Source organism: Erythrolamprus reginae, chromosome 2 (genome assembly GCF_031021105.1).
Source record: "Erythrolamprus reginae isolate rEryReg1 chromosome 2, rEryReg1.hap1, whole genome shotgun sequence".
Lineage (NCBI taxonomy): Eukaryota > Metazoa > Chordata > Lepidosauria > Squamata > Dipsadidae > Erythrolamprus > Erythrolamprus reginae.
Genome location: NC_091951.1, coordinates 45438591 through 45465840, shown reverse-complemented (window position 1 = coordinate 45465840; position 27250 = coordinate 45438591). Strand labels below are relative to the sequence as shown.

The 27250-nt window shown below is 45.3% G+C and overlaps 1 protein-coding gene across 4 annotated transcripts in view; it reads right to left on the bottom strand.

The window, feature by feature from the left end:
- LOC139160316 (sodium- and chloride-dependent creatine transporter 1-like) overlaps window positions 1-27250 on the bottom strand; it is a 69421-nt gene that overhangs the window by 17161 nt on the left and 25010 nt on the right. The window contains exons 8-15 of one of the 4 annotated variants that reach the window (XR_011557925.1): window positions 25943-26067; window positions 23797-23909; window positions 18182-18319; window positions 16696-16798; window positions 15486-15586; window positions 5834-6004; window positions 4257-5552; window positions 3095-3135 (exon numbers count right to left, since the gene is read on the bottom strand). Coding sequence is in view for 3 of the 4 variants with exons in the window: in XM_070738066.1 (XP_070594167.1) it covers window positions 2989-3135; window positions 5834-6004; window positions 15486-15586; window positions 16696-16798; window positions 18182-18319; window positions 23797-23909; window positions 25943-26067 (898 nt within the window). In the remaining variant the exon portion in view is untranslated. Of the gene's footprint in view, window positions 1-970; window positions 3136-4256; window positions 5553-5833; window positions 6005-15485; window positions 15587-16695; window positions 16799-18181; window positions 18320-23796; window positions 23910-25942; window positions 26068-27250 lie in introns of those variants that run through there. The other 3 variants (XM_070738066.1, XM_070738067.1, XM_070738068.1) reach the window with 3 other exon arrangements.

Below are 27250 nucleotides of genomic sequence, written 5' to 3'. Positions count from 1 at the left end.
CTAACCCCTGCACCAGGCTGACCTCTTATCTCCAAAGCAATGATAGATCTTGGTTTGTGTGCTTCATGGGCAGACCCAGCTTTAAAAAAAACAATGGAAAAGGTGCAAAAAATAGGCAACAAGAATGATCAAGGAAATGGAGCCCCTCCCTTATGGAACCAGGTTGCAACGCCTTGGTCTCTTCAGCTTGAAAGACAGCGTTGAAGGGGTGACTTGATCGAAATGTATAAAATCATGCATTGGATAGAAAAGGTGGATAGAGAAAAATTATTTTCTCTGTCACACAATACTAGGACTAGGGGGCACTCCCTAAAGCTCATAGGTAAGAAAGTGAGGACAAATCAAGGGAAATATTTCTTCACCCAGAGGGTCCTTGGTTTATGGAATTCACTTCCAGAAGAGATCATGACAGCTGTCAGCCCAGATAGCTTTAAGGCAGGATTAGATTCATGGATGCCAAGTTTATCGGTGGTTATTGAAATGGATATCCATGTGCCGCCTCTATGGTGGTTGAGGCAGGCAGGATTCCCTTGGGTACCATTTGTTGGGGGTCAAGGGAAAGGGAGGGTTTTGCCTTCTCTTTCTACTCAAGATCCCCATGGACAGTTGGTGGGCCACTGTGTGACCCAGAATGCTGGACTCTTCTTATGGCTTCTTATGTTTTATAATGAACTTTTCTTTGTTGCCTTTAGTAATTGGGCTGATTTTGGGGCTCCCCTTTTTTCCTTTTTCTGTCAAAATGGAATGATAAAAAATGGGATGCAGGATGGACCACATTAAAAACTTTTTTTTAAAAAAAGTCTACCTTTAATTTGGGTCGTAAAGAAAAGGAGGACACTGGGAGAAATATGAAGATGAGGAATGATGCAGATCAAAACTGTTTGGTTCACCTGGTGGAATAAAAGAAAGTACAGGCGAGAAAGGATAGGTGAGTGGATGCCAGTTTAACAAAGATGCCATGACCACAATAGAGAATATCTCTTGTATTTATCGTTGGAAGTCAGATCAGTATCACTTTGCATATGTAATTGCCAAAAAACCAAAACAAAAATGAAAACAGAAACAGGGAGCTGAGAATGAGGCTCAGGGAGATTGCAAAGGGTGGGTTACAGCTTGGCAGGTGGCAGGAAATGAGAGCTCAGCCCAATTTGGCACAAACATTCATATAATACAAATACATACATTGGAGTAATGCAGAGCATGGCTTTTATCATGTGCAAGGGAAGGATGCTTGCTGCTTGCTGTATTTTTCTTTTAAGTCTTCAATGTCTCTGTTAGAGGCAGAAATTCAAAAAGGATAATTTTTCGTAATAATGAGCAATTTAAGATTCTAGTTAGTTGCCATCAGAAGGATTTTTCCTGGCCGTAACGCATTCATATCAAGATCCCAGTTTGTTATTTTGGTGTCGTTCTTGTATCTCAGGCATTTCTCCTAAATCAGCCTTCATGTAGGATTTGCCTTCTTGAATTTCTGCCTGCTAAGTGGATGATGAAAATGTAGGAATACAAACAGAAAACAGATATCCCTCCTTTATCAAGTAGTTTGCATGCCAACTCTCTCTCCTTTTAAGATTCCTCTATGCTTACAAACGGAGAGATTTAACCAGCTATTTAAGATATATTTTTTTCCAGATCCCCGTCTCCTTAGGCCCATATATTATCCCTGCAGGTAGGTTTCTTTCTCCTTTTTGGACAGAGGAGGATTTCAGACATTACAAGTGGCGTTAGGAAGCCTGAGGCCCGCTTGCAGTGCCCCTGATTCGAGACCACCCTCCCAAATGACAGAGGGGGAAATGTGAGACAGACAGGGAGATCAAAGTGACGGAAGTGCTCCCTTCTCCCAACCCACAAAGCAGGATAAACATGGGGTAAGTGAAAACTGGGCCGGAGATATAGGAGTGAGTGAGAGACAAGGGGAGATAAATGCACCGAGGGAAAAAGAGGCTAGAGACTAATGGAAAGCATTTGGTCTTTTCCCCATTTCTTTCGGAGAGAGAGGGAAGGAGGGAAAGAATTGCCACCCAACGAGCAGGATCAGCCTGTTAATCAGCTCCAGGTTACCTACATCGGCTCTATAGCTGGCTGAAGGTGGTTTCCTGCCTTCCACCGTGCAAAGACTGAGTCCAGGAAACTAGGGCAGCATTGGGTTGAATTGGGAAATTGAGCCACTGCTGAAGCTTTTGTGACAGGGGGGAAGCACTAAGCGACTGCAGAGTTATGGAGGCTCTGTTGATGGGAGGTTTGCAAGCAAAGACTGGGCAGCCATTTAGCAATAGCATTTAGACCTATGTACCGCTTCACTGTGCTTTACAGAGAATAAGCATATTGCCCCCAACAATGTGGGTCCTCATTTTACCGACCTCGGAAGGATGGAAGGATGAGTCAACCTTGAGCCTACTGAGATGCGATCTGCCAAACTGCTGGCAGCTGGTGATCAGCAGACGTAGCCTGCAGTACCGCACTCTATCCACTGCACCACCGAGGCGCTATAAAAATTTGGGAGAGCGTAAAGTTTCCTGCCCGTGAAGATCTCCATGGTCCCACCCGTACGGTTCCATGATAAGGAACGAACACCCTCGCCTGAGGTTCGAAAGCTAATACTGGAAGAATAGGAATGAAAGGAGACCACAAAAATTTTTTGGGGGGGGACCGTAAGTGGGGTTGTTTTGATCACCTGTCTCCACACCTCTACACCGCCGTCAAGATTGGCCAAATCCAATTCATAGCTTTTCGTTAATCGCAATTACTGCGTTAATCCAGTTAGTCTCACTGGAGATGGGGAGTGGTGGAGCCGAGGAGTTGTAGGGAGCGCAATGCAGCGGAACAGGGCAAAGGTCTTCTAATTTGCAAGGGACTTCCCCCCCCCTCCCTCTCTCCCTCCCCTCACCCCATTAGGCCCATTCTCCCCTTGGCCTCTTCCCTCTTGACCTTGGTGGAGGGTGGGGGGGAGGGTCTTGCGTTATTCCTACTGGGAGAGGGCAAGAGACATCAAATCACAGTCTCAAAAAGCGTGGCCTTCTCTGGCGGGGGAGCAGCAAGACTGTCTGGTGGTGGCAGCAACTTTGCCTCCGCTTCGGGTGTCATGTACTCCAGGTGGTGGCGGCCCCAGACGGGGGTGGTCAGCAATTGCCAGCGCTGGGGGGAGAAATGAATGAGGCAGCGGCGTCAATGATCAACTCAAGGCAGCACCTCCATTTGTTCACTTTTATTTATTATTGGTTTATCTATCTAATTTAGAGGCCGCCCAACTCCTTCTGGACCCTGGGCGGCATAGAACCTCTTTAAAAAAAGTATTTAAAACAGTTTAAAAACCCATAGAAAAAATAAAAATCATTCATATTTTGGGGGGTGTAGCTAGGTGGTATCATATTGCTCAACAGCTCCAGGCCTGCCAGCAGTCAGGTTTTAATGGTTTTCCGGAAGGCCAGTAGTTGGGGCAGTATGGACTTCTGGGGGCAGCTGACTGCAGAGAGACGGAGCCACTGCAGAGAAGGTCCTCCCACACAGTCCCGCCAACTGACATTGTCTAGTTGATGGGACCTGGAGAAGGCCAACCCTGTGAGCCCTTATCTGTCGCTGGGAGCTATGGGACAGAAAGTGGTCTCGTAAATAGTTTGTCCCTAAGCCATGTAGGTCTTTATAGGTGAGAACCAACACCTTAAATTGCAACTGGAGACCAATTGGGAGCCAGTGCAGCTCGCGGAGTGTTAGTGTAAAGGGGGTGTACCTGGATGCACCCACAATAGTTTGCTGGATTTGCCTGAAATAGTCATTATCTGGCTTGAATTAGCCCCATTGGGAGTGGAAAGAGAGTTTTTATACCATAAAAATAGGGTGTTTATCCCCTCTCTCTTGGAATGAAGGCCTTTAATTAAAATCACACCGCGACATATTTAAACCATCCAACATCAGTCAACCAACGTTGCTCAAAAATTCTTTTTCTTTTATGCTGTTGCCTCAAAAGGTCTTTTTGAAGAATAGCCTAACATTCCTTAAAGGCACAAATCAATCAACTAATTATTGTCCCTGAACTCAAAGGCCTCTTTTATCAACCGTTCAAAAGCCACAACTAATTGCAAAAGGAGAACTAAAACGAAAAGTTTAATGGGCAGGATAAAACCAGATTACTCTGAAATTTCTGGATAGAATGAACATTTAGACTTATATACCACTTCAAAGTGCTTTACAGCCCTCTCTAAGCGATTTACAGAGTCAGCCTATTGCCCCCCAACAATCTGGGTCCTCATTTTACCCACCTTGGAAGGATGGAAGGCTGAGTCAACATTGAGCCTGGTGAGATTCGATCTGCCGAACTGCTGGAAGCCGGTGATCAGCCAGAAGTAAGTGGCAGTACTGCACTCTAACCACTGCACCACTGTGGCTATTCCTGATATATTATTTTCTTTTCTCGCCCCTTGCCTGTTACTTTTGGCTTTGCACAGCTGCAATTTCATTCTATGAGCTCAAAGAGTCTTCTCTCTTTTATCTGGCTATCTACCCTAAGAATTTGTTTGTAGCTATACTTTATAAACATAGGCATACAAATCTAATAAATAAATAAACTCCTTAATGGCTAAATTAGATGGCAGGTCTTGTTCATAGGCACATTGTCAACATTTTAGACAAGCCTTTCCAAGGACTAGCACAGTTCCATCTCTGGAATAATATCTCCAATGTCGCTGACCCCATCATGCCATGAGAAGGAAATATAGCACTAGCATTTAGACCAGTGGTTCTCAACCTGGAGGTCAGAACCCCTTTGGGGGTCGAATGACCGTTTCAGAGGGGTCGCTGAAGACCACAGGAAAAGACAAATTTCCCATGGTGTTAGGAAATAAAGCTTCTATTCTGGTGCCTTGAAATACATTTTTACAATCCGACCAACCAGGCATTCACAATGGGGGTGTCCCTCTGACCTTCCTGCCAATCAGCTTAAAGCTCTGTTGGGAGAATTGGCGCTAGAGTTATGGCTGGGGGTCACCACAACACGAGGAACTGTATTAAGGGGTCGCGGCATTAGATAGGTTGAGAACCATTGACTTAGACTTAAGATACCGCTTCACAGTGCTTTACAGCCTTCTCTAAGCAGTTTTAGAGTCAGCAAACAGCCCCTCCCAACAATCTGAGTCCCCAAATACAGGGGGTGGACAAAGAAATGGAAACACCTTGCAGCTGTTCCATGGAATCTATATTTGTGAAGCTCCCTTCGAACAATTTTTGTGGAAACTGGGTTCTGTATGTGTCTATTGAGCTCTGCAGTGATTTTAGGAGCTGCGGTCTTGCGATCCGCTGTAACAATTCGCTTTAGGGTCCGACGGTCTCTCTCAGACAACTTCAACTTTCAACCACACTTCTGCTTGGCTGAGGACGTTTTCCCTTCTCTTTCAAAAGCAGCCATTACTTTTGAGACCTTACCTCTTGAAATGCCAAACATTCGGGCACTTTCTGTTACATTATTAGCACCTGCCAATTCGAGCACCAACAATTTGGCCTCTTTGAAAGTCTGAGAGGTCTGCCATTTCTAGGAGGTTATAACCAATTTCCTTAAATTTCTGTAAAAAAAAAAAGGTAGTTTAAAAAAACATATAAAATAACAGAATTTTTTAAAAAAAAAACATTAAAATATGTCAAGTTTTGATTGATTTGAATAGATTCAAACATTATAATGCCCAAAGGTGTTTCCATTTTTTTGTCCACTCCTTGTATAAACTATAGTTGAACAAGGAGGAGCCACGTTAGCCTAACCTCCCAATAGTATGTGCTCACACCATGCAGAATTCCAGGTGTCCCTAAGCAGACAAGATTGTTCACTGGGTTTCAGGCAGACACTCACCTGTTGGAAGGTGCCCTTGCTTCGCAGGAGTTTGTAAGCCACAGTGCAGGGGATGCAAAGCATGGAGGCAAGGGCCAGCATCCAGCCAATAGCCTCCCCCCACCAGGGGTAGACATAGGTCTTGTTGTAAGTCAGTGGCTGATAGTTTACCACGTGGAACAGGAAGATGCCCTGATTAGGATCAGAGGGAAAGAGTGGGAGGGAAAGAGGGAGGGAAAGTGGAGAGACCAAAGTGAAGATCAAAGTCATTTCAAGCTGTCTTCTTTCCGGGGTTTTGCGGCTTTAATGACCCGAGTTATCTCTCTGCAAACTGTACCCTCCTTCAACTTTCAACATTTTGTCCCACTTTTACACATAGAAACATAGAAGACTGACGGCAGAAAAAGACCTCATGGTCCATCTAGTCTGCCCTTATACTATTTTCTGTATTTTATCTTAGGATGGATATATGCTTATCCCAGGCATATTTAAATTCAGTTACTGTGGATTTATCTACCACGTCTGCTGGAAGTTTATTCCAAGGATCTACTACTCTTTCAGTAAAATAATATTTTCTCATGTTGCTTTTGATCTTTCCCCCAACTAACTTAACTTACACTTCCATCATCCCATTCTGCGCTTTTAGGCAAATTGCTTTTTATAATGCTTCCCCCCCCCCCAAATTGCTCTTTTAATCAATGTGTTTTTAAAGCAGACATCTTGTCAAAAGTTGAAAAATGATTCCAGTCAGGGAAGGAAAGAATTTCTGACATGTGAGGTGCCAGCCAAGTAGCTCTGACCTCAATAAATATTAGATGCAAAGTAGGGTTTTTTCCTTCTCTGCTCCTAGGAATTGCATCTGAAAATGCTACGTTCTTTGAAGTCACTTTTTTTTTTTGCTTAAAATATTTCTTACTCTTTATTCATATGCTGTTGGGTTGTTTTTAATGTGTTGCCTTTATGCTGGTCTATGAACATAATAAGGATTTGAATACATTGCCTCTGTGTTACATATTCTGTGCCTATCTCGATCCTTTATAATGCATATTTTCTTGTCCATGCATTAGATGGTAATACTGTTTGAAGTACTTGGCAATTCATTTTGATTTATCTCTTTTGAGGTTGAGTTCAGAGACATAAATCTCTCCCCCCCCCCCTTCTTCCAGGAAAGCAAGGCAATTCCTGTGTTCATTGAAACAGGAACATTTTCAAATAGGTTCACCAAAAGAGGAATATTATGCATTTGCATCAACAAAGTATTGTCGGTCGTGACAGATCTTTTGAAGTGGGTGCAAGTAGCAGTGTTGAATACAGTGATCCCCCGGTTATTGCGTCCCCGACCATTGCGAACAGGGTAATTTGCGATTTTTCAACCCGGAAGTCAAAACACCATCTGCGCATGTGTGCCCTTTTTTTTCTATGGGCACGCATGCGTAGATGGCGCCCGGCAGATCAGCTGCTGGGCGGCTTTCCTGGGTCTTCCCCCTCTTGCTGGCGGGAGGGCGAGCAGCGGGCATCAGCAAGGAGTTTCCCCACCGCCCACGCAAACTCCTCGCTGCCGCCCGCCCTTCGCCCGCCCACGCCGTTCATTCTCGCCGCTTTCGAGCTGAGTCCTGAAGCGAATTCGCTCCGGGACTCAGCTCGAAAGTGGCGACAGCCAGCGCGGAGAAGCCGTTCGCTGGCGCTGGCTGTCGGCGCTTTTGAGCTGAGTCCTGGAGCGAATTTGCTCTGGGACTCAGCTCGAAAGCGGCGACAGCCAGCACGGAGAAGCCGTTCGCTGGCGCTGGCTGTCGGCGCTTTGGAGCTGAGTCCCGGAGCGAATTCGCTCCGGGACTCAGCTCGAAAGCGGCGACAGCCAGCGCGAATTCGCTCCGGGACTCAGCTCGAAAGCGGCGACAGCCAGCGCGGAGAAGCCGTTCGCCGGCGCTGGCTGTCGGCGCTTTGGAGCTGAGTCCCGGAGCGAATTCGCTCCGGGACTCAGCTCGAAAGCGGCGACAGCCAGCGCGGAGAAGCCGTTCGCCGGCGCTGGCTGTCGGCGCTTTGGAGCTGAGTCCCGGAGCGAATTCGCTCCGGGACTCAGCTCGAAAGCGGCGACAGCCAGCGCGGAGAAGCCGTTCGCTGGCGCTGGCTGTCGGCGCTTTGGAGCTGAGTCCCGGAGCGAATTCGCTCCGGGACTCAGCTCGAAAGCGGCGACAGCCAGCGCGGCGCGGCTGTTTTAAAATGTCGCCGCCGGCATGGGGGGCTTGCCAGCACCCCCCGGACCCCCAACCCGGGTTTGGGGGGCTGCTAGGAAGCCCCCCATGCCGGCGGCGACATTTTAAAACAGCCGCGCCGCCCCCAATCTTCGGCTCCTCGCTAGCGCTGCGGGAGTAAAAACACCATCTGCACATGCGCAGATGGTGTTTTTACTTCCGCAGCGCTACTTCGCGAAAACCCGCTCGTTGCGGGGGGTCCTGGAACGGAACCCTCGCAACGAGCGGGGGATCACTGTACATGGACAGAGGAAGAGGAGATAGGTTTGCTAAGCCTGCCAATCACCACTTATTTTTTAGATTTTACTGGTACAGTGGTACTTCATGATACGAATCCCTCGTGATACGAACCCGAGGCTCGGAAATTTTTTGCCTCTTCTTACGAACTTTTTTCGGCTTACGAACCCACCGCAGATCGCAAAATGGCGCTCCACTGGGCGCCGCCCCCCAGCTGTCACCTTTTAAAACAGCCGGGGGGCTTCTCGGCATTCTCCTGAACCCGAACTTTTCAGGTTCGGGAGGCCACCAAGAAGTGCCGCCGCCCAGCTGTCACCTTCTGAAACAGACAGGGGACTTCTCGGCGTTCTCCCGAACGCCGAACCCGGAGGTTTTGCGGTCAGACGTCTACGTGACGTCAAAGCTCCGCCTATGGAATTCCCTATTGGGATTCCCCACCTTCTTTCTTAACCTCCAGATCGGCCGAAAACGCCATCGCCGATTGCAAAAACGGCGCTCCGCCAAGCGCCGTCATCCGGCCATAACCTTCTGAAACAGCCGGGCACTTCTCGGCGGACTACGGAACCTGAACCCGAACGTCCGGGTTCGTCATTCGAGAGAACGCCGAAAAGCCCTCTGGCTGTTTCAGAAGGTGACAGCCAGGCGGCGGCGCCCAGCAGAGCACCATTTTGCGATTTTTTTTTTCTTTTTGCACGGATTAATCGCTTTTACATTGTTTCCTATGGGAAACAATGTTTCATCTTACGAACGTTTCGCCTTACGAACTTACTTCCAGAACCAATTAAGTTTGTAAGACGAGGTATTACTGTACTTTCTTTTTTCGTTTTGGCCGATTCTAATTTCAAAATGTCTGGAAATCGTGTCACCAATTGTTAGCAACAGAAAAGGCTCTGGGGCTCAAAAAAATTGGGGGTTTTTTTGGGTGTGTGTGTGTGAATGATCCCTAGGTTGTCCATACCCAGAGTAGATTCACTCTTAGTTAAAAAGGAATGTTAGAGAAGAGTAGAAATAGTATCTGTGTGACTGTAATTTGTTGCTTGCATCCTTAAGAGCTTTATTAACATTGATTGTTTCCTGATTGCTTATTTGACCCCTATGACAATCATTAAGTTTTGTACCTTATGATTCTTGACAGATGTATCTTTTCTTTTATGTACACTGAGAGCACATGCACCAAAGACAAATTCCTTGTATGTCCAATCACAGTTGGCCAATAAAGAATTCTATTCTATTATTTGTGACTGTATTTTAATACTATTGTATTTATCCCACTTGTTAGTCGCTCTGAGTCTGCTTTGGAATGAGTGGCATATAAATACAATAAATAAATAAATAAATAAATATTGCAGGTCTGCCTGGTGCACCAGTTGCGGCCCTATTTGGACAGGGACTCTTTGCTCACAGTCACTCATGCCCTTATCACCACGAGGTTTGACTACTGCAATGCTCTCTACATGGAGCTACCTTTGAAGAGTGTTCGGAAAATTCAGATTGTCTAAAATATAGCCGCATGAGCGGTATTGCGCCTTCCAAGACATGCCCATATCTTGTCATCACTCTGCAGACTGCATTGGCTACCAATCTGTTTCCGGACCCAATTCAAAGTGTTGGTTATGACCTATAAAGCCCTACATGGTATAGGACCAGACTATCTCCGAGACTTCCTTCTGCCGCACGAATCCCAGCGACTGGTGAGGTCTCCTCAGAGTCCCATCAACCAAAAATGTCAGCTGGTGGGACCCAGGGGAAGAGCCTTCTCTGTGGGGGCCCCGGCCCTCTGGAATCAGCTCCCTCTGGAGATTCGTTCTGCCTCCACCCTCCTCGCCTTCCAAAAGAGCTCGAAAACCCATCTTTGCCGCCAGGCATGGGGCAGCTAGATCTTCCCCCTGACCAACGAATGTTTTTTAGTATGATTGTCGAATGAATGGTTAATGGAAGTTTTTTAAAGTAGAATTTTTAGGATTGTTTTTTAATGTATTATTAATTGGATTGTTTCTTATTGTTTCTTGTATATGCTGTGAGCTGCCCCGAGTCCTCGGAGAAGGGCAGCATATAAATCCAAAATAAATAAATTCTAAAAATGTATGCAATGGGAAAACTGACCAATTAATATGTAGAAATAACCTCATGCCATTTTAGCAGTCAGTCAGTCATTGAGTGAGTGAGTGAGTCAGCCAGCCAGTCAAAAATTCTTATGTCTTTCCCACTTCTGCACATGTAAAAATACATTCAAATATTTCTATGGGGAATTGTATTCAAGGGCTTGTTTTTAAATGTAGCATTCTCCAAAAGTATACTGTGTATCTCTGAGCATAATGGGCTTATAAATATATTTTATCCCTAGATGTACGTTTCTCAAAGTCTTTTAGTCCATCCTGTAAGCAAGAACTATGAGTACAGCAAAATCCAGGGCATCACACCATCCAAAGGCAACATATGTTTCAATGAACACAATTGCTTCTGGGAATTCCAAAGCAGGTCAATTCCCACCAGAATTCACAAAAATGTAATTGCTACTGGATATGACACAGATATCTGGGTTATTTTAAAACAAGCAGGGGAAGGTTATAACTCAAAATAGGATGGAATCATTGGGGGGGGGGGTTTTCTCCCTTTGTTGGTCTGCTGTAATGGAGAACAAGCTTTTACAGCAACTTTTTTCAACTCAAGAACTTACTCTGGCTAGCCAGTATAGTGGATAACCAGGCACATCTGAAAGGCACCAGACTGAGGACCGCTGACAAAGAAAACTAATAACAGGGTTCTATTATTTTTTAAAGAACTGAACATGGAAATATAGAATACTGGCGGCAGAAAAAGACCTCATGATCCATCTAGTCTGCCCTTATACTATTTCCTGTATTTTATCTTAGGATGGATATATGTTTATCCCAGGCATGTTTAAATTCAGTTACTGTGGATTTACCAACCACGTCTGCTGGAAGTCTGTTCCAAGGATCTTTCAGTAAAATAATATTTTCTCATGTTGCTTTTGATCTTTCCCCCAACTAACTTCCGATTGTGTCCCCTTGTTCTTGTGTTCACTTTCCTATTAAAAACACTTCCCTCCTGGACCTTTTTTAACCCTTTAATATATTTAAATGTTTCGATCATGTCCCCCCTTTTCCTTCTGTCCTCCAGACTATACAGATTGAGTTCATGAAGTCTTTCCTGATACGTTTTATGCTTAAGACCTTCCACCATTCTTGTAGCCCGTCTTTGGACCCGTTCAATTTTGTCAATATCTTTTTGTAGGTGAGGTGTCCCTGTAGTTGCCTTAATGCAAAAGCAGAAGTAGGAGGTCATTTTAACAATAACAATAACTATAACAACAACAGAGTTGGAAGTGACCTTTTCTCCTTGTTTAGTTTCCACCCATTGCTTCTACCCTCAGGTGCTTTGGAGAATAGCCTGACTTCCTCTTCTTAGTGGCAACGCCTGAGATATTGGAACACTGCACTTTTTCTAAAATCTCAACATCCTTTTTACATCGTGGCGACCAAAACCGGATGCAGTATTCCAAGTGTGGCCTTACCAAGGCCTTATAAAGTGGTATCAACACTTCTCGTGATCTTGATTCTATCCCTCTGTTAATGCAGTCTAGAACTGTGTTGGCTTTTTTGGCAGCTGCTGTACACTGCTGGCTCATATTTAAATAGTTGTCCAATTTTGAATTAATTTTCTTTGTAAATTTGCCCATGTTCTTTAGTTTCAGATTCTCTGGCCACCAAAGACGGCAGGGTATCATTATATCACCTAAGAGTGGATCATCTCCAAAGTGTGGGGCTGTCCATTTTTTTTCTACCCCAGTTTTCAGGGGGCAGGAAAACCCTGAGCTCATTGAATATATATATATATCGTGCTGCTGTAAATATACTATATTTACAGCAGCACAAAGCTTATAACTTCAGCCTGATGATGGTGAATGTGATTTCACCGAAACGTCGCATAGACACTCAAAATATTACATGGGGCAAAACCCGAACTCAGAACAATCTACATACATATACCCGTGAAAATCTACGAAAACAGAAAAAACATATACACTTCCCTGGTACAAAGCTGAAGGGATTAGATACTGTAGCCTAGAGGTTAATTCTCTGCCTTATAAAGCAAAGGCTGCAAGTTCAAATCCCAGTGAGGGCATGGCTAGCTGATGAGGCCAAAATAAGGCCGAAATAGATCTATCTTAATTTCCCTTAATTTTCAAATTCAGCAAAAACATGTGACATATATACACTGCTTAAAAAAAATAAAGGGAACACTTAAACAACACAATATAACTCCAAGTAAATCAAACTTCTGTGACATCAAACTGTCCACTTAGGAAGCAACACTGATTGACAATCAATTTCACATGCTGTGGTGCACATTCAACTTTGTACAGAACAAAGTATTCAATGAGAATATTTCATTCATTCAGATCTAGGATGTGTTCTTTGAGTGTTCCCTTTATTTTTTGAGCAATGTATGTGTACACACACACACACACACACAAATAAAAGGCATGTGGATTTTCTCAAAGATTCTCATAGATCAAATGAACGAGTAAATAAATATATCCACCTTTGCTATCCAAAGGTTGCTTGCTATTATGTTATATAAAAAAGACCTCCAGACTCTGAAATTAGTCGTTTTTTAAAAAGCAATTTAAAGGGATCTTTTTAACAATTTAACAAGGATGCGTTTGAGGAAATTGCCCCTTAATACTCTTTTCTTTCTTTTTTTAACAAACTCAAGGACATCCAGTATTCTTATTTTGCATGATTGCACAAGTAACCTTTCAATGGGAGGCAAAGGAAAGGGCAAGCATTTTCCCTCTGAATGCAATGTGCTCAGTTAAAATGTCAAGTTGCCACTGGCTAGGATCGAGGTATCGCATAACCTTCATCCTTAATCAAGCTTATTTTTAAAAACCAGCTTTTTGGGGGGCGGTGGGGAAAAAAGTTGTTGAGGAAAAAAACCCCCAGCCTAAATAGGCCCAGAAGAAGCAATTTTTCCCATAGGAATCAATGTAAAAGCAAATCATGCAATTGGGGAAACCACAGGGAGGGTGGAGACCCTGTTTCCTCCCAGGAGATTCCTAGAGAGGCCCCACAGAGGCTTCTCCCTGCCTTTTCCGGCCCTGTTTCTTCTCAGGAGATTCCTAGAGAGGCTCCACCTTCTCCCCACCTTTTTCAGCCGTTTCCTCTCAGGAGATTTTTAGAGAGGCCCCACGGAGACTTCTCCCTGCCTTTTCCGGCCCTGTTTCCTCCCAGGAGATTTCTAGAGAGGCCCCATCTTCTCCCCACCTGTTCCAGCCGTTTCCTCCCAGGAGATTCCTAGAGAGGCCCTACGGAGACTTCTCCCTGCCTTTTCCGGCCCTGTTTTCTCCCAGGAGATTTCTAGAGAGGCCCCATCTTCTCCCCACCTTTTCCAGCCGTTTCCTCCCAGGAGATTCCTAGAGAGGCCCCACGGAGGCTTCTCCCTGCCTTTTCCGGCCCTGTTTCCTCCCAGGAGATTCCTAGAGAGGCCCCACCTTCTCCCCACCTTTTTCAGCCGTTCCAGGAGATTCCTAGAGAGGCCCCACAGAGGCTTCTCCCTGCCTTTTCCGGTTACAGTTTCGGAGGTTCAGGTTTGTAAGTGGAAAATGGTTCTTGAGAAGAGGCAAAAAAATCTTTAACACCTGGTCCTTATTTAGAAAAGTTCGTAAGTAGAGGCGTTTGTAGGTAGAGGTACCACTGTATACATTTTTCAAGAATCATGAAGTATAACACTTAATGATTGTCATAGAGGTCAAAAATAATGATGATGGCTGATTTGTCAGATTGCCAGACTTCTAGAAATTCCCTGGTGTGTTGGACTTGGAGGGTCACATTTTCATAATGGAAACTGTGGTTAAATACGGGACCGCCTTCTGACGCATGAATCCCAGTGACTGGTCAGGTCCCACGGAGCCGGCCTTCTCCAGGTCCTATCAACTAGACAATGTCAGTGGGTGGGTCCTAGGGGAAGAGCCTTCTCTGTGGGGGACCAGGCCCTCTGGAATCACCCCCCCCCCCCGGAGATTCGTACTGCCCCTACCCTCCTTGCTTTCTGCAAGAGTCTTAAGACTCATTTATGCCGCCAGGCTTGGGGTCATTAGATCCTTGCCCCCTGGCTGATGAATATATGAGAGCAAGTTGATCAAATGGGAATGATTGGGGTTTTTTTAATGGTTTTTGGTTTTTTTAGACTTCTTAGATTTCATATTTAATTAATTGGATTTAGGATATTATGCATTGTTTTATTATATGTTGTAAGCTGCCCCGAGTCCCTGTAGAGGAGCGGCATAGAAATCCAATAAATAAATAAAATAAAATAAAATAAAATAAATCTATCTAGATGTTACCTAATTTGGGTAATGAAACATCTTTAAGAAAACAAGCAAGCTCAGAGGTCACCAAGGACTCCTCAAGTCAACCCTGATCTAGCAATAGCAATATCACTTAAGACTTATATACAAACTCCAATCGCTCTTTCAATAATAACAAATGCAAAGTAGAGCGAAGGAAAATATATATATATATATATATATATATATTTGTTTTCGTAAATTTTCACGGGTATATGTATGTAGATTGTTCTGAGTTCGGGTTTTGCCCTGTGTAATGTTTTGCATGTCTATGCGACGTTTCGGCGAAATCACATTCACCATCTTCAGGCTGAAGTTCCAATCTTTGTGTTGTTGTAAATGGAATGTTAGCTAACATTCCATTTACAACAACACAAAGATTGGAACTTCAGCCTGAAGATGGTGAATGTGATTTCGCCGAAACGTCGCATAGACATGCAAAACATTACACAGGGCAAAACCCGAACTCAGAACAATCTACATATATATATATATAAATAAAAACATGCACTGTGCACTGTTTTATGTTTGTTTTATGTAACCTTATGTGCAAAACCAATAAAAATATATTTAAAAAAAACAAAAACTTAAGACTTATATACCGCTTCAACAGTGCTTTGACAGCCCTCTCTAAGCCGTTTACAGAGTCAGCGCTTTGCCCCCAACAATTTGGTTCTTCCTTCTTACCAACCTCGGAAGGATGGCAGCCTGAGTCAACTATTCTCCTTTATTACCCTTTATACCTTTTTTTTCCCCTGACCCTGCACCCATCCCTACCTCTCCCTCACTCCTAAACCCCCGCAAGACTTACCACACACACCAGGGGAGTAATGAATAACCAGCACCACTTCATGTAGGGCAGGGGCCGGTACCCAATCATCCGGGCGATGTCATCCATGAAGCGGTCAGCTCCTGCAAAGAAAAAGTTTGAAGACAAGCTGTTTTACTCCCTCCTGGTCCAGGTTCTCTGCCTAGATCTCTCATAGCACGGAGGGTTTGAGAAGAAGATGGGGAATGGCAAGTAACATAAAAACATAGAACATTGACGGCAGAAGAAGACCTCCTGGTCCATCCAGTCTGCCCTTACACTATTTCCTGTATTTTATCTTAGGATGGATATACAGTGGTACTTCTGCTTAAGAACTTAATTCGTTCCGTGACCAGGTTCTTAAGTAGAAAAGTTTGTAAGTAGAAGCAATTTTCCCCATAGGAATCAATGTAAAAACAAATAGTGCGTGTAATTGGGGAAGCCACAGGGAGGATGGAGGCCCTGTTTCTAGTGAAGGGCTAGCAAAATTTCTACTACCCCACCGTGGGCAATATCTTTCAGTGCCGCTCTCAAATTTCCTGGGAAATTTTTCCGTGCTCGGGTTCTTAAGTAGAAAATGGTTCTTAAGAAGAGTCAAAAAAATCTTGAATACCCGGTTCTTATCTAGAAAAGTTCTTAAGTAGAGGTACCACTGTATGTTTATCCCAGGCATGTTTAAATTCAGTTACTATGGATTTACCAACCACGTCTGCTGGAGGTTTTCTCACGTTGCTTCTGATTTTTCCCTAACTAACCTCAGATTGTGCCCCTTGTTCTTGTGTTCACTTTCCTATTAAAAACACTTCCCTCCTGAACCTTATTTAACCCTTTGACATATTTAAATGTTTCGATCATGTCCCCCCTTTTCCTTCTGTCCTCCAGACTATACAGATTGAGTTCATTAAGTCTTTCCTGATAAGTTTTATGCGTAAGACCTTCCACCATTCTTGTAGCCCGTCTTTGGACCCGTTCAATTTTGTCAATATCTTTTTGTAGGTGAGGTCTCCAGAACTAAGCACAGTACTCCAAATGTGGTGTCACCAGCGCTCTATATAGCGGGATCACAATCTCCCTCTTCCTGCTTGTTATACCTCTAGCTATGCAGCCAAGCATCCTACTCGCTTTCCCTACCGCCTGACCGCACTCTTCACACATTTCACCCAAGTAAGTGCTGACTTTTCCTTTCACTCTCTTCTTTCCTCTTCCCACTTACCGTAAACCCAGGCAACCACCACACACTCCCAAAAGGCTTGCCAAAGCAGTGTGATTCCGCTTGCCGAATAGTTGTCGAAGAGCTGAAAGACGTACATCCCGCCCTGCAGACACAGGACACAGGAGAGGAGTCGATTAAGGAAGTCATTCAGAGCAATATTGCTTATTGGTATGTGATGCTAGCGGTGGAAATGAGAAAATGTAGGAGCCCTGTGGGAACAGCCCATCCCCAGAGCCCCATCGAGCATCTCTGCCTGGCTCTTTTCAGATTAGGGTAACCTTTGTTGTCATTTCCTACATCAGTGATGGTGAAAATGTTTTATCTCGGGTGCCAGAAAAGGCAGGGAGAAGCCTCTATGGGGTCTCTCTAGGAATCTCCTGGGAGGAAACAGTGCCGGAAAAGGTGGGGAAAAGCCTCCATGGGGCCTCTCTAGGAATCTCCTGGGAGGAAACAGTGCCGGAAAAGGTGGGGAAAAGCCTCCATGGGGCCTCTCTAGGAATCTCCTGGGAGGAAACAGGGCCGGAAAAGGCAGGGAGAAGCCTCTATGGGGCCTCTCTAGGAATCTCCTGGGAGGAAAGAGTGCCGGAAAAGGTGGGGAAAAGCCTCCATGGGGCCTCTCTAGGAATCAGGTGGGGAGAAGCCTCCGTGGGGCCTCTCTAGGAATCTCCTGGGAGGAAACAGGGCCAGAAAAGGTGGGGAGAAGCCTCCATGGGGCCTCTCTAGGAATCTCCTGGGAGGAAACAGAGCCAGAAAAGGCAGGGAGAAGCCTCTATGGGGCCTCTCTAGGAATCTCCTGGGAGGAAACAGGGCCGGAAAAGGTGGGGAGAAGCCTCTATGGGGCCTCTCTAGGAATCTCCTGGGAGGAAACAGTGCCAGAAAAGGTGGGGAGAAGCCTCCATGGGGCCTCTCTAGGAATCTCCTGGGAGGAAACAGGGCCGGAAAAGGAGAGAAGCCTTTGTGGGGCCTCTCTAGGAATCTCCTGGGAGGAAACAAGGCCAAAAAAGGTGGGGAGAAGCCTCCGTGGGGCCTCTCTAGGAATCTCCTGGGAGGAAACAGGGCCTCCACCCTCCCTGTGGTTTCCCCAATCTCACGCATTGTTTGCTTTTACAATGATTCCTATGGGAAAAATTGCTTCTTCTTACAAACTTTTCTACTTAAGAATCTGGTCATGGAACGAATTAAGTTCGTATGTAGAGGTACCACTGTACTTACTTTGAATTCTCTGAATCACTCTTTAAAAATGACCTGGAGTGATTGTCAGATATGTAACAGGCCTTGCAGAAGAAGACAAGTAAGGCTGCTTTGGCCTGGATGACTAGAATAGTTATTTCTGTGAGTGTGTTTAGCGTTGGAAACCAGATGGTCACGACCATAATAGATTCGTAAGGCTGCCGAATAAAGAGAGAGTCAAGCAGGTTTTTTACAATTCACCCCCACCCCCCAGGTGGAATCCATTTTACGTTTTTTCTTCCGGCCTTAGACTCACCTGAGTCACCATGGAGAGATCGATGATACAGCAGGCCAGGCAGCAGATGGCGGCTGTGATCTCCCTGCGGGGTGAGGCGGCTGCTGGCTGTGGAAATAGGTCTAGGATGCCGGTGATGAAGCCTTCTACGCCCACAAACTGGCAAGGAAGGAAGCAAGCGTGGGGTGACGTATCATCAATATGCCGATGATACCCAGTTATACATCTCCACCCCATGTCCAGTCAACGAAGCAGTGGAAGTGATGTGCCAGTGCCTGGAGGCTGTTGGGGCCTAGATGGGTGTCGACAGACTCAAACTCAACCCTGATAATACGGAGTGGCTGTGGGTCTTGCCTCCCAAGGACAATTCCATCTGTCCGTCCATTACCCTGGGGGGAGAATCATTGACCCCCTCAGAGAGGGTCCGCAACTTGGGCGTCCTCCTCGATCCACAGCTCACATTAAGAAACATCTTTCAGTGTGGCGAGGGGGGCGTTCTCCCAGGTTCACCTGGTGCACCAGTTGCGGTCCTATTTGGACCGGGAGTCACTGCTCACAGTCACTCCTGCCCTCATTACCTCGAGGCTCGACTACTGTAATGCTCTCTACATGGGGCTACCTTTGAAAAGTGTTCGGAAACTTCAGATCGTGCAGAATGCAACTGCGAGAGCAGTCATGGGCTTCCCTAAATATGCCCATGTTACACCAACACTCCACAGTCTGCATTTGTTGCCGATCAGTTTCCGGTCACAATTCAAAGTGTTGGTTATGACCTATAAAGCCCTTCATGGCACCGGACCAGAATATCTCAGGGACCGCCTTCTGCTGCACGAATCCCAGCAACCAGTTAGGTCCCACAGAGTGGGCCTTCTCCAGGTGCCATCAACTAAACAATGTCGCTTGGCGGGACCCAGGGGAAGAGCCTTCTCTGTGGCGGCCCCGGCCCCTCTGGAACCAACTCCCCCCAGAGATTAGAATTGCCCCCACCCTCCTTGCCTTTCGTAAGCTACTTAAAACCCACCTGTGCCTTCAGGCATGGGGGAATTGAGATCCTCTTTCCCCCTAGGCCTTTAAAATTCTATGCATGGTATGTATGTATGTATGTTTGGTTTTTATATTAATGGGTTTTTAATCGTTTTTAGTATTGGATTACTATTGTACGCTGTCTTGTTATTGTTGTTAGCCGCCCCAAGTCTCCGGATGGTGGTTCTTAGTTGGCTGGCTGGAGCAATCTGAGCATGAGTTAAATATTGAGTAGAGTAGTAATAGTGATACGAAGAAACCTTCGTAGTTTAGTATCTACTAGAAACCTGAATTGGTTTTGTATCTACTTGTAACCTGGATGGGTTGAATATCTACTTGTAAGTAAGCTGAATAGAGCTGATGTAAAGTTCCTGTAAATAGAAGACTGAAGATATTTTTCACTGGAGAGTAAACTACTGTTTTATACAAACGTGTCTTCATTCATTTATCTGGTTCATTAAGTTGCCGCAATATATTCTGATATCTTATCTAGTTCTCCTGTCTTACTCTGCATATATATATCTGGACAGGGGTCTCCCAGCCGAGACGTTCACCAGTGGGGAGATTAAAAACTAATCAAGTTGGGGACCAGGACTAGGCAACTATCCATGATTGATCTCTCCAGGTTCCTTAGAGGTCAGTAAGGGGCGTGCATAAGTGCACCAGAGTGCCTTCCGTCCCCTGTCCAATTGTCTCTCCTTATCTCATTTATCTTTTCTTCCTTTCAAATATGTTCACCTATACTTTTATATCTTTTCTTCTATTTGTTTCTTTAGTTATATTACTACATATCTATTCTCTTCAATGTGTATTATGTATTGGACTCAATAAATAAATAAATAAAATAAACTGTAGCCCAACGTCTGTCTCTGTACTCCCCATGCGTAGCACCTTAAAAAAAAAGACTGGAGTCTTGATCAGGATTATCTCGATTTTTCTCCCGGACACCCTGATCCCCTTGGCAATGTCCCAAGAGCCGGTCAGGTGCTCTGTTCTGGTGGGAAATTCTGGGAGGCATGCGCAGCTGCGCCCCCCGATGCGCCCCCCCTGCACCCTGTACCCCTGCATGAAATTTGGCTTCCATGGCATCAGACCATAATACCTATGGGACCGCCTTCTACCGCACAAATCCCAGCAGCCGATTAGGTCCCACAGAGTCGGCCTTCCCCGGGTCCCGTCGACTAAACAATGTCAACTAGCGAGGCCCAAGGGAAGAGCCTTCTCTGTGGCGGCCCCAGCCCTCTGGAATCAACTCCCCCTGGAGATTCAAACTGCCCCCACCCTCCTCGCCTTCTGCCAGATGTTGAGGACCCATTTATGTCGCCAGGCATGGGGGGACTAATCCCCCTCCCTTCTGACTTGAAGCATTTGTGTGTGCTGTGATTGTGTAACATTGTTTTTAGTAATAATGGGTTTTAACTTGTTCTTTTTAATATTAGATTTGTATTATATTGTATTGTTATTGTTGTTGTGAGCTGCCCCAAGTTTTCGGAGAGGGACGGCATACAAATCTAATAAATAATAATAATAATAATTATTATTATTATTATTATTATTATTATTATTGTTATTCTGTGCATGCACAGCAAACAAAATCTTGTGTGAGGACGTTCACGTGAACAGGATTTTGGTGATTTTCACCTATTTTTTGTTACTGCGCATGTGCAAAAGCAAAAATATCGGTGAAAATTGCCAAAATCTCGCTCTTGCACACATCCTCATAGAATATTTTTCTTGCTACGCATATGCAGAAGCCAAATCTTGTGCCAACGGGCACGCATGCACCTGCTGGACATGCCCGCGTGCCCATGATGGCCTCAGGGGGCACACCAGTAGCGCCGTAGACGAGCGGCCCTTCACTGGCCCTGACCTGTTCTGGGTAGCCTCCCACCGCCCTGCGTTTATAATATCTGATCCAGCCTGTCATCTCTAGTTGTGTCAGACCCGAGTCCCATCATTCCTTTGCTGGAAGGCTTTTGGACCATGATGGAGGTCAATTATGGCATTTCAAATCCAATAGATGATACGTTAAATCTGTGACTGTTGTACATTCTTACCATGTCTCCCTGAACTGCTAGATTAAAACAGCCACAAAATGCAAATCTAAATTCACTTACATCTAATGCAATCTACTTTGGTTCTTAGGCGACAGGATGGCAGCTGGCCAGAAATATTATGGGTAGTGTGAACGATCTCTCCTTACATAGCCCTTTGATCACGCCCAGCAGTATCCTAATTAGCCCAGCCAAATGTATGACAACAATGTAGACGCAGGAGGAGCCTAACAGGGGAGATGTTTGACCTCAAGAGGAAATTGGAATGTTGTGGCATGAAGGAGTGCAGTTATCTTGAAGGAGAAGGTCTTAAAGAGAAATTCAAAGTTGTTAAATGTTTTCTCCCTGGCTCCTGGTCACTTAGGTCAAGATTTTAACTACCATATATTTCGGAGTATGAGACGCACCTTTCTCCCCCTAAAAGAGGGTGAAAATCTGGGTGCATCTTATACAACGAATCCTCGCCCAACCTCTCAAATGGAGCTTTTGGGGGCTGAAACAGCCTCTCAAATGGAGATTAAAAGGCTGAAAACAACCTCTGAAATGGAGCTTTGCAAGGAGAACTCAACTAAGGAGAAAATTCCTGACAGTTAGAACAATTGATCAGTGGAACAACTTGCCTCCAGAAGTTGTGAATGCTCCAACACTGGAAGTTTTTAAGAAGCTATTGGATAACCATTTGTCGGAAGTAGCGTAGGGTCTCCTGCCCAAGCAGAGGGTTGGGCTAGAAGACCTCCAAGGTCCCTTCTAAGTCTATTATTAGTATTATTATTAGAAGGCTGAAAACAATCTCTCAAATGGCACTTTGCAAAGCTAATATCAGCCTCTCAAGTGGAGCTTTGCAAGCTGAAAAAAACAGCCTCCCCAATGGAGCTTTACAAGGCTGAAAGCAACTTCTCAAACGGAGATTTGCAAGACTAATATACCTATTCCAAACTGTTTGCTAAGGACGTTAGCCAGATGGTTGCTGGTAGGAAGATTTTTTCCCCCTTATTTTCCTACACAAAAACTAAGGGGCATCTTACACTCCGGTGCGTCTTATAGTCCAAAAAAATACTGTATCTTGCTGTCCCTATCCTTTTATAATTGTGGATAGCAGCAAGAATATTCCTGATCCTCTCACAATGAGAAACACATTATCAAATTAGTTCTGCAAATACTGCTGCTACAACAGGCAGGTCCAACCCACAACTCACAGACTGCGTGTGGCCCTGGGTTGCTGGAAATGCAACCTCAGAAGATCAGCAACTTTTGCCATCGTTATGTGATTCATGCCCATTAATTGTATTGCAATATTTTATAGGCAATTCCCCTTCACTCAGTGGGGCCCAGGCAAGCCAAAACGTTAGACATCCATGTGCTTCAAGGACAAGAGGAAGCTGGGTGGGTGGGGGATTATTAAAAAAGTGGGCAGCTGTATATCTCTATTCTTCATCTTTTCTACTCCCCCCTCCCCCCATGAATGAGATCATCCAAGGGCATGGGGTGAGGTATCATCAATATGCGGAGGATACCCAGTTATACATCTCCACCCCATGTCCAGTCAACGAAGCAGTGGAAGTGATGTGCCAGTGCCTGGAGGCTGTTGGGGTCTGGATGGGTGTCAACAAATTTCAAACTCAACCCAGACAAGACGGAGAGGCTGTGGGTCTTGCCTCCCAAGGACAATTCCATCTGTCTGTCCATCACCCTGGGGGGGGGGGGGAATTACTGACCCCCTCAGAGAGGGTGGGTCCTCCTCGATCCACAGTTGACATTGCAACATCATCTTTCGACTGTGGCAAGAAGGGCGTTTGCCCAGGTTTGCCTGGTGCACCAGTTGCGGCTCTATTTGGACAGGGACTCACTGCTCACAGTCGCTCATGCCCTCATCACCTCGAGGTTCGAGTACTGCAACGCTCTCTACATGGGGCTACCTTTGAAGAGTGTTCGGAAACTTCAGATCATTCAGAACGCGGCCGTGAGAGCCATCGTGGGGCTTCCCAGATTCGCCCACGTTCCTACAACACTCCATGGCCTGCATTGGCTGCCGATCAGTTTCCGGTCACAATTCAAAGTGTTGGTTATGACCTTTAAAGCCCTACATGGCATTGGACCAGAGTACCTCCGGAACCGCCTGCTACCGCATGAATCCCAGCGACCGATAAGGTCTCACAGAATTGGCCTTCTCCGGGTCCCTTCGACTAAACAATATCGTTTGGCGGGACCCAGGGGAAGAGCCTTCTCTGTGATGGCCCCGGCCCTCTGGAATCAACTCCCCCTGGAGATTAGAACTGCCCCCACCCTCCTTGTCTTTCGTAAACTACTCAAGACCCACCTATACCGCCAGGCATGGGGGATTTGAGATATCTTTCTCCCAGGCTCTTTATATTTTATGTTTGGTATGTATGTGTTGTCTGGTTTTAATATGATAGGGTTTTATATATTTCTTTTTAATATTAGATTTGTTTCACTATAATACTGTTTTTATCATTGTTGTGAGCCGCCCCGAGTCTTCGGAGAGGGGCGGCATACAAAACTAATAAATTATTAATTATTATGATTATTATGAATGGTTACCTGGCTGTCCAGACCCAAGACAAGAAGCATGAAGAAAAACAGGGTAGCCCAGAGTGGAGACAGCGGCATGAGTGTTACAGCTTTGGGATAGGCAATGAAGGCCAAGCCAGGACCTGTAAGGCAAGAAAAATGCTCGAGAATGGAGACTGCAGAAAAGTCTTACAAGTTATAAGAAAGTTAACTTCATAGAGAAGGAAGGATGCTTTCTTTGGAAGAGGCTTTCAAGGCCTCAGCCAGGAGTTTGCAATTTTTCTGGAACTGAGGTCCATGCTCAACTTTCAAATGGTAGATGACCTTAAGGCCTTTCTTTTCAATTGGTCAAAATTTAACTGCTTCTATCAAATACAGTGGTACCTCGGTTTTCGAACGCTTCTCAGTTCGAACAAATTGGTATTTGACCAGGAAATTCAAGAAAAGTTTGCTCTGAAATCCGAACAAATATTTGGAACTTGAACACTCGAGAGACCTGAAGACAGAAGCCGGCAAGCTACAGAGAGAGAGAGAGAGCCACGGACAGAAGTGGGTGAGTGAGAGAGCTGAAGATAGAAGCCGACAACCTACAAAGAGAGAGAGACACACACACACACACACGGGGACAGAAGCAGGCAAGCTAGAGGGAGAGACAACTGAGGAAGGGAATTTATTTTAAATTGTTTCGGTTCTCAACCAAATCGGTTCTCGACCACACTTCCAGAACGAATTGTGGTCGAGAACCGAGGTACCACTGTATAGCACTAGCACTGAGCAATAGCAATAGCATTTAGACTTATATACTGCTTCATAGTGCTTCACAACCCTCTCTAAGCGGTTTACAGAATCAGCACATTACCCCCAACAATCTGGGTCCTCATTTTACCCACCTCGGAAGGATGGAAGGCCGAGTCAACCTTGAGCCGGTAGTGAGATTTGAACTGCTGAACTACAGCTAGCAGTTAGCTGAAGCAGCCTACAGTGCTTCACTCTAACCACTGCGCCACCCCGGCTCTGTAAAAGCACTTAGGCTTATATACTGCTTCATAGAGCTTTTACAGCCCTCTCTAAGCGGTTTAAAGAAGCAGCATACTGCCCCCACAACAAATTTGCTCATTTTACCGACCTGGGAAGATGGAAGGATAAGTCAACCTTGAGCCGTTGAGAATCGAACTGCCAAATTGCAGGTAACCGGCAGGCAGCAGAAGTAGCCTGCGAAACTGCCCTCTCACCAATGCGCCACCACCAATAATCTATAGTTCATAAAACTACTGTCCCGCAATGCGTTTAACTCAGTTCCTTTCGACTGCACCAAAAATTACAATACACTGCTTAAATTTTAGAGGAATCCTGGGACTGCACTGGTAGGTGACTATACACCTCTGGTCCTGCAAATGTTTTTTTCCTCCCTTAACCTTCTGCTTAAAGTCCTTCTTTTAAAGGAGATCCCAATGAATCCAGGTGCAAAATAGGCATTTTAATACCGACATACAGTGGTACCTCTACTTACGAACTTAATTCGTTCCGTGACCAGGTTCTTAAGTAGAAAAGTTTGTAAGAAGAAGCAATTTTTCCCATAGGAATCAATGTAGAAGCAAATCACGTGTGCGATTGGGGAAACCACAGGGAGGGTGGAGGCCGTTTCCTCCCAGGAGATTCCTAGAGAGGCCACATGAAGGCTTCTCCCCACTGTTTCTGGTCCTGTTTCCTCCCAGGAGATTCCTAGAGAGGCCACATGAAGGCTTCTCCCCACTGTTTCTGGTCCTGTTTCCTCCCAGGAGATTCCTAGAGAGGCCACATGAAGGCTTCTCCCCACTGTTTCTGGTCCTGTTTCCTCCCAGGAGATTCCTAGAGAGGCCACATGAAGGCTTCTCCCCACTGTTTCTGGTCCTGTTTCCTCCCAGGAGATTCCTAGAGAGGCCCAACGGAGGCTTCTCCCTGCCTTTTCCAGTTACAGTTTCGGAGGCTCGGGTTTGTAAGTGGAAAATGATTCTTGAGAAGAAGAGGCAAAAAACCTTCAACACCCGGTTCTTATCTAGAAAAGTCCGTAAGTAGAGGTGTTCTTAGGTAGAGGTACCACTGTACTTACACTCGCAGAAATCCCTGGAAAGGATCTGCTTCGCCAAAGAAAGGGGGGAACCCTGGCAGGAAGGAAATTCCAATTGTTGCCTCTTACCTGACTCTGCCACTTGGGAGATGTCTACGCCCTGTTCTGATGCCATGAAGCCCAATACTGAGAATACTACAAAGCCAGCGAAGAAGCTGGTAGAACTGTTGATCACAGCCAAGAGATAGGCATCCCTGTAGAGAGGAATGGATAAATTCGACACAATCAGGACACTTAACAGCTTCAAGCCTTCTCCTGTACCCAGAAGGCAAGAGAAGAACTGCTATGCTTTTGCATCACTTTATGGTCCAACTAGTCTAGAAGTTGAACTATTCTTTTGACCAGGAAACCCTTTCCGCCAATCATACATGCGGCAGGGATTGTTTGTGTAGAAAAGGGCACACACAATGCATGGCCACAATTGAACACACATTATGGATAATACTCCACCCTTGCTTCTTTTTATTAAAACGACAGAATTTATATGTTCGTGTGCAGAAAGCGAAATAAAGTGATCGTTGAGACTATGTTAGCCAAGAGACAGCTATAGTCTGAGGCAAAAAATAAAAATAAATCCAAACTCGGTTCTACCCTGAAAGAACTCATAATCTGCTGCACGAATCCCAGCGACCAGTTAGGTCCCACAGAGTGGGCCTTCTCCGGGTCCCGTCAACTAAACAATGTCGCTTGGCGGGACCCAGGGGAAGAGCCTTCTCTGTGGCGGCCCCGGCCCTCTGGAACCAACTCCCTCCAGAGATTAGAATTGCCCCCACCCTCCTTGCCTTTCGTAAGCTGCTTAAAACCCACCTCTGCCGCCAGGCATGGGGGAATTGAGATACTCTTTCCCCCTAGGCCTTTACAATTTTATGCATGGTATGTCTGTATGTATGTTTGGTTTTTATAATAATGAGTTTTTAACTGTTTTTAGTATTGGATTATCATTATATGCTGTTTTATTACTGTTGTTAGCCGCCTCGAGTCTGCGGAGAGGGGTGGCATACAAATCCAATCGATCGATCGATCAATCAATCCATAAATAAATCTGCAGGAAGAAAAGCTGAACTTATTATTTCAAACTGGGCAACTTTTAAGATGTGTGGACTTTAAACCCCCAGAATTCTCCAGCCAGCATAAGCTGAAGACTGCATATCTTAAAATAGCCAGGTTTGAAGAAGCACCGATTTAAATTATGCAAATCAAGTCTATAACTGCACTCATTTCCTTGTCTTCTGCATAATTTGTTTATTAGCCTTTGCTAACCTTGTGACTAGATGCTGAAACTCCTTAATAATCGAGTGAATATACCATTTACATTCTTATGGCTTCCTTTCGCTTCCAATATTGTAGTCATACTTTTTCAAGCTTGTATTTGTAGCT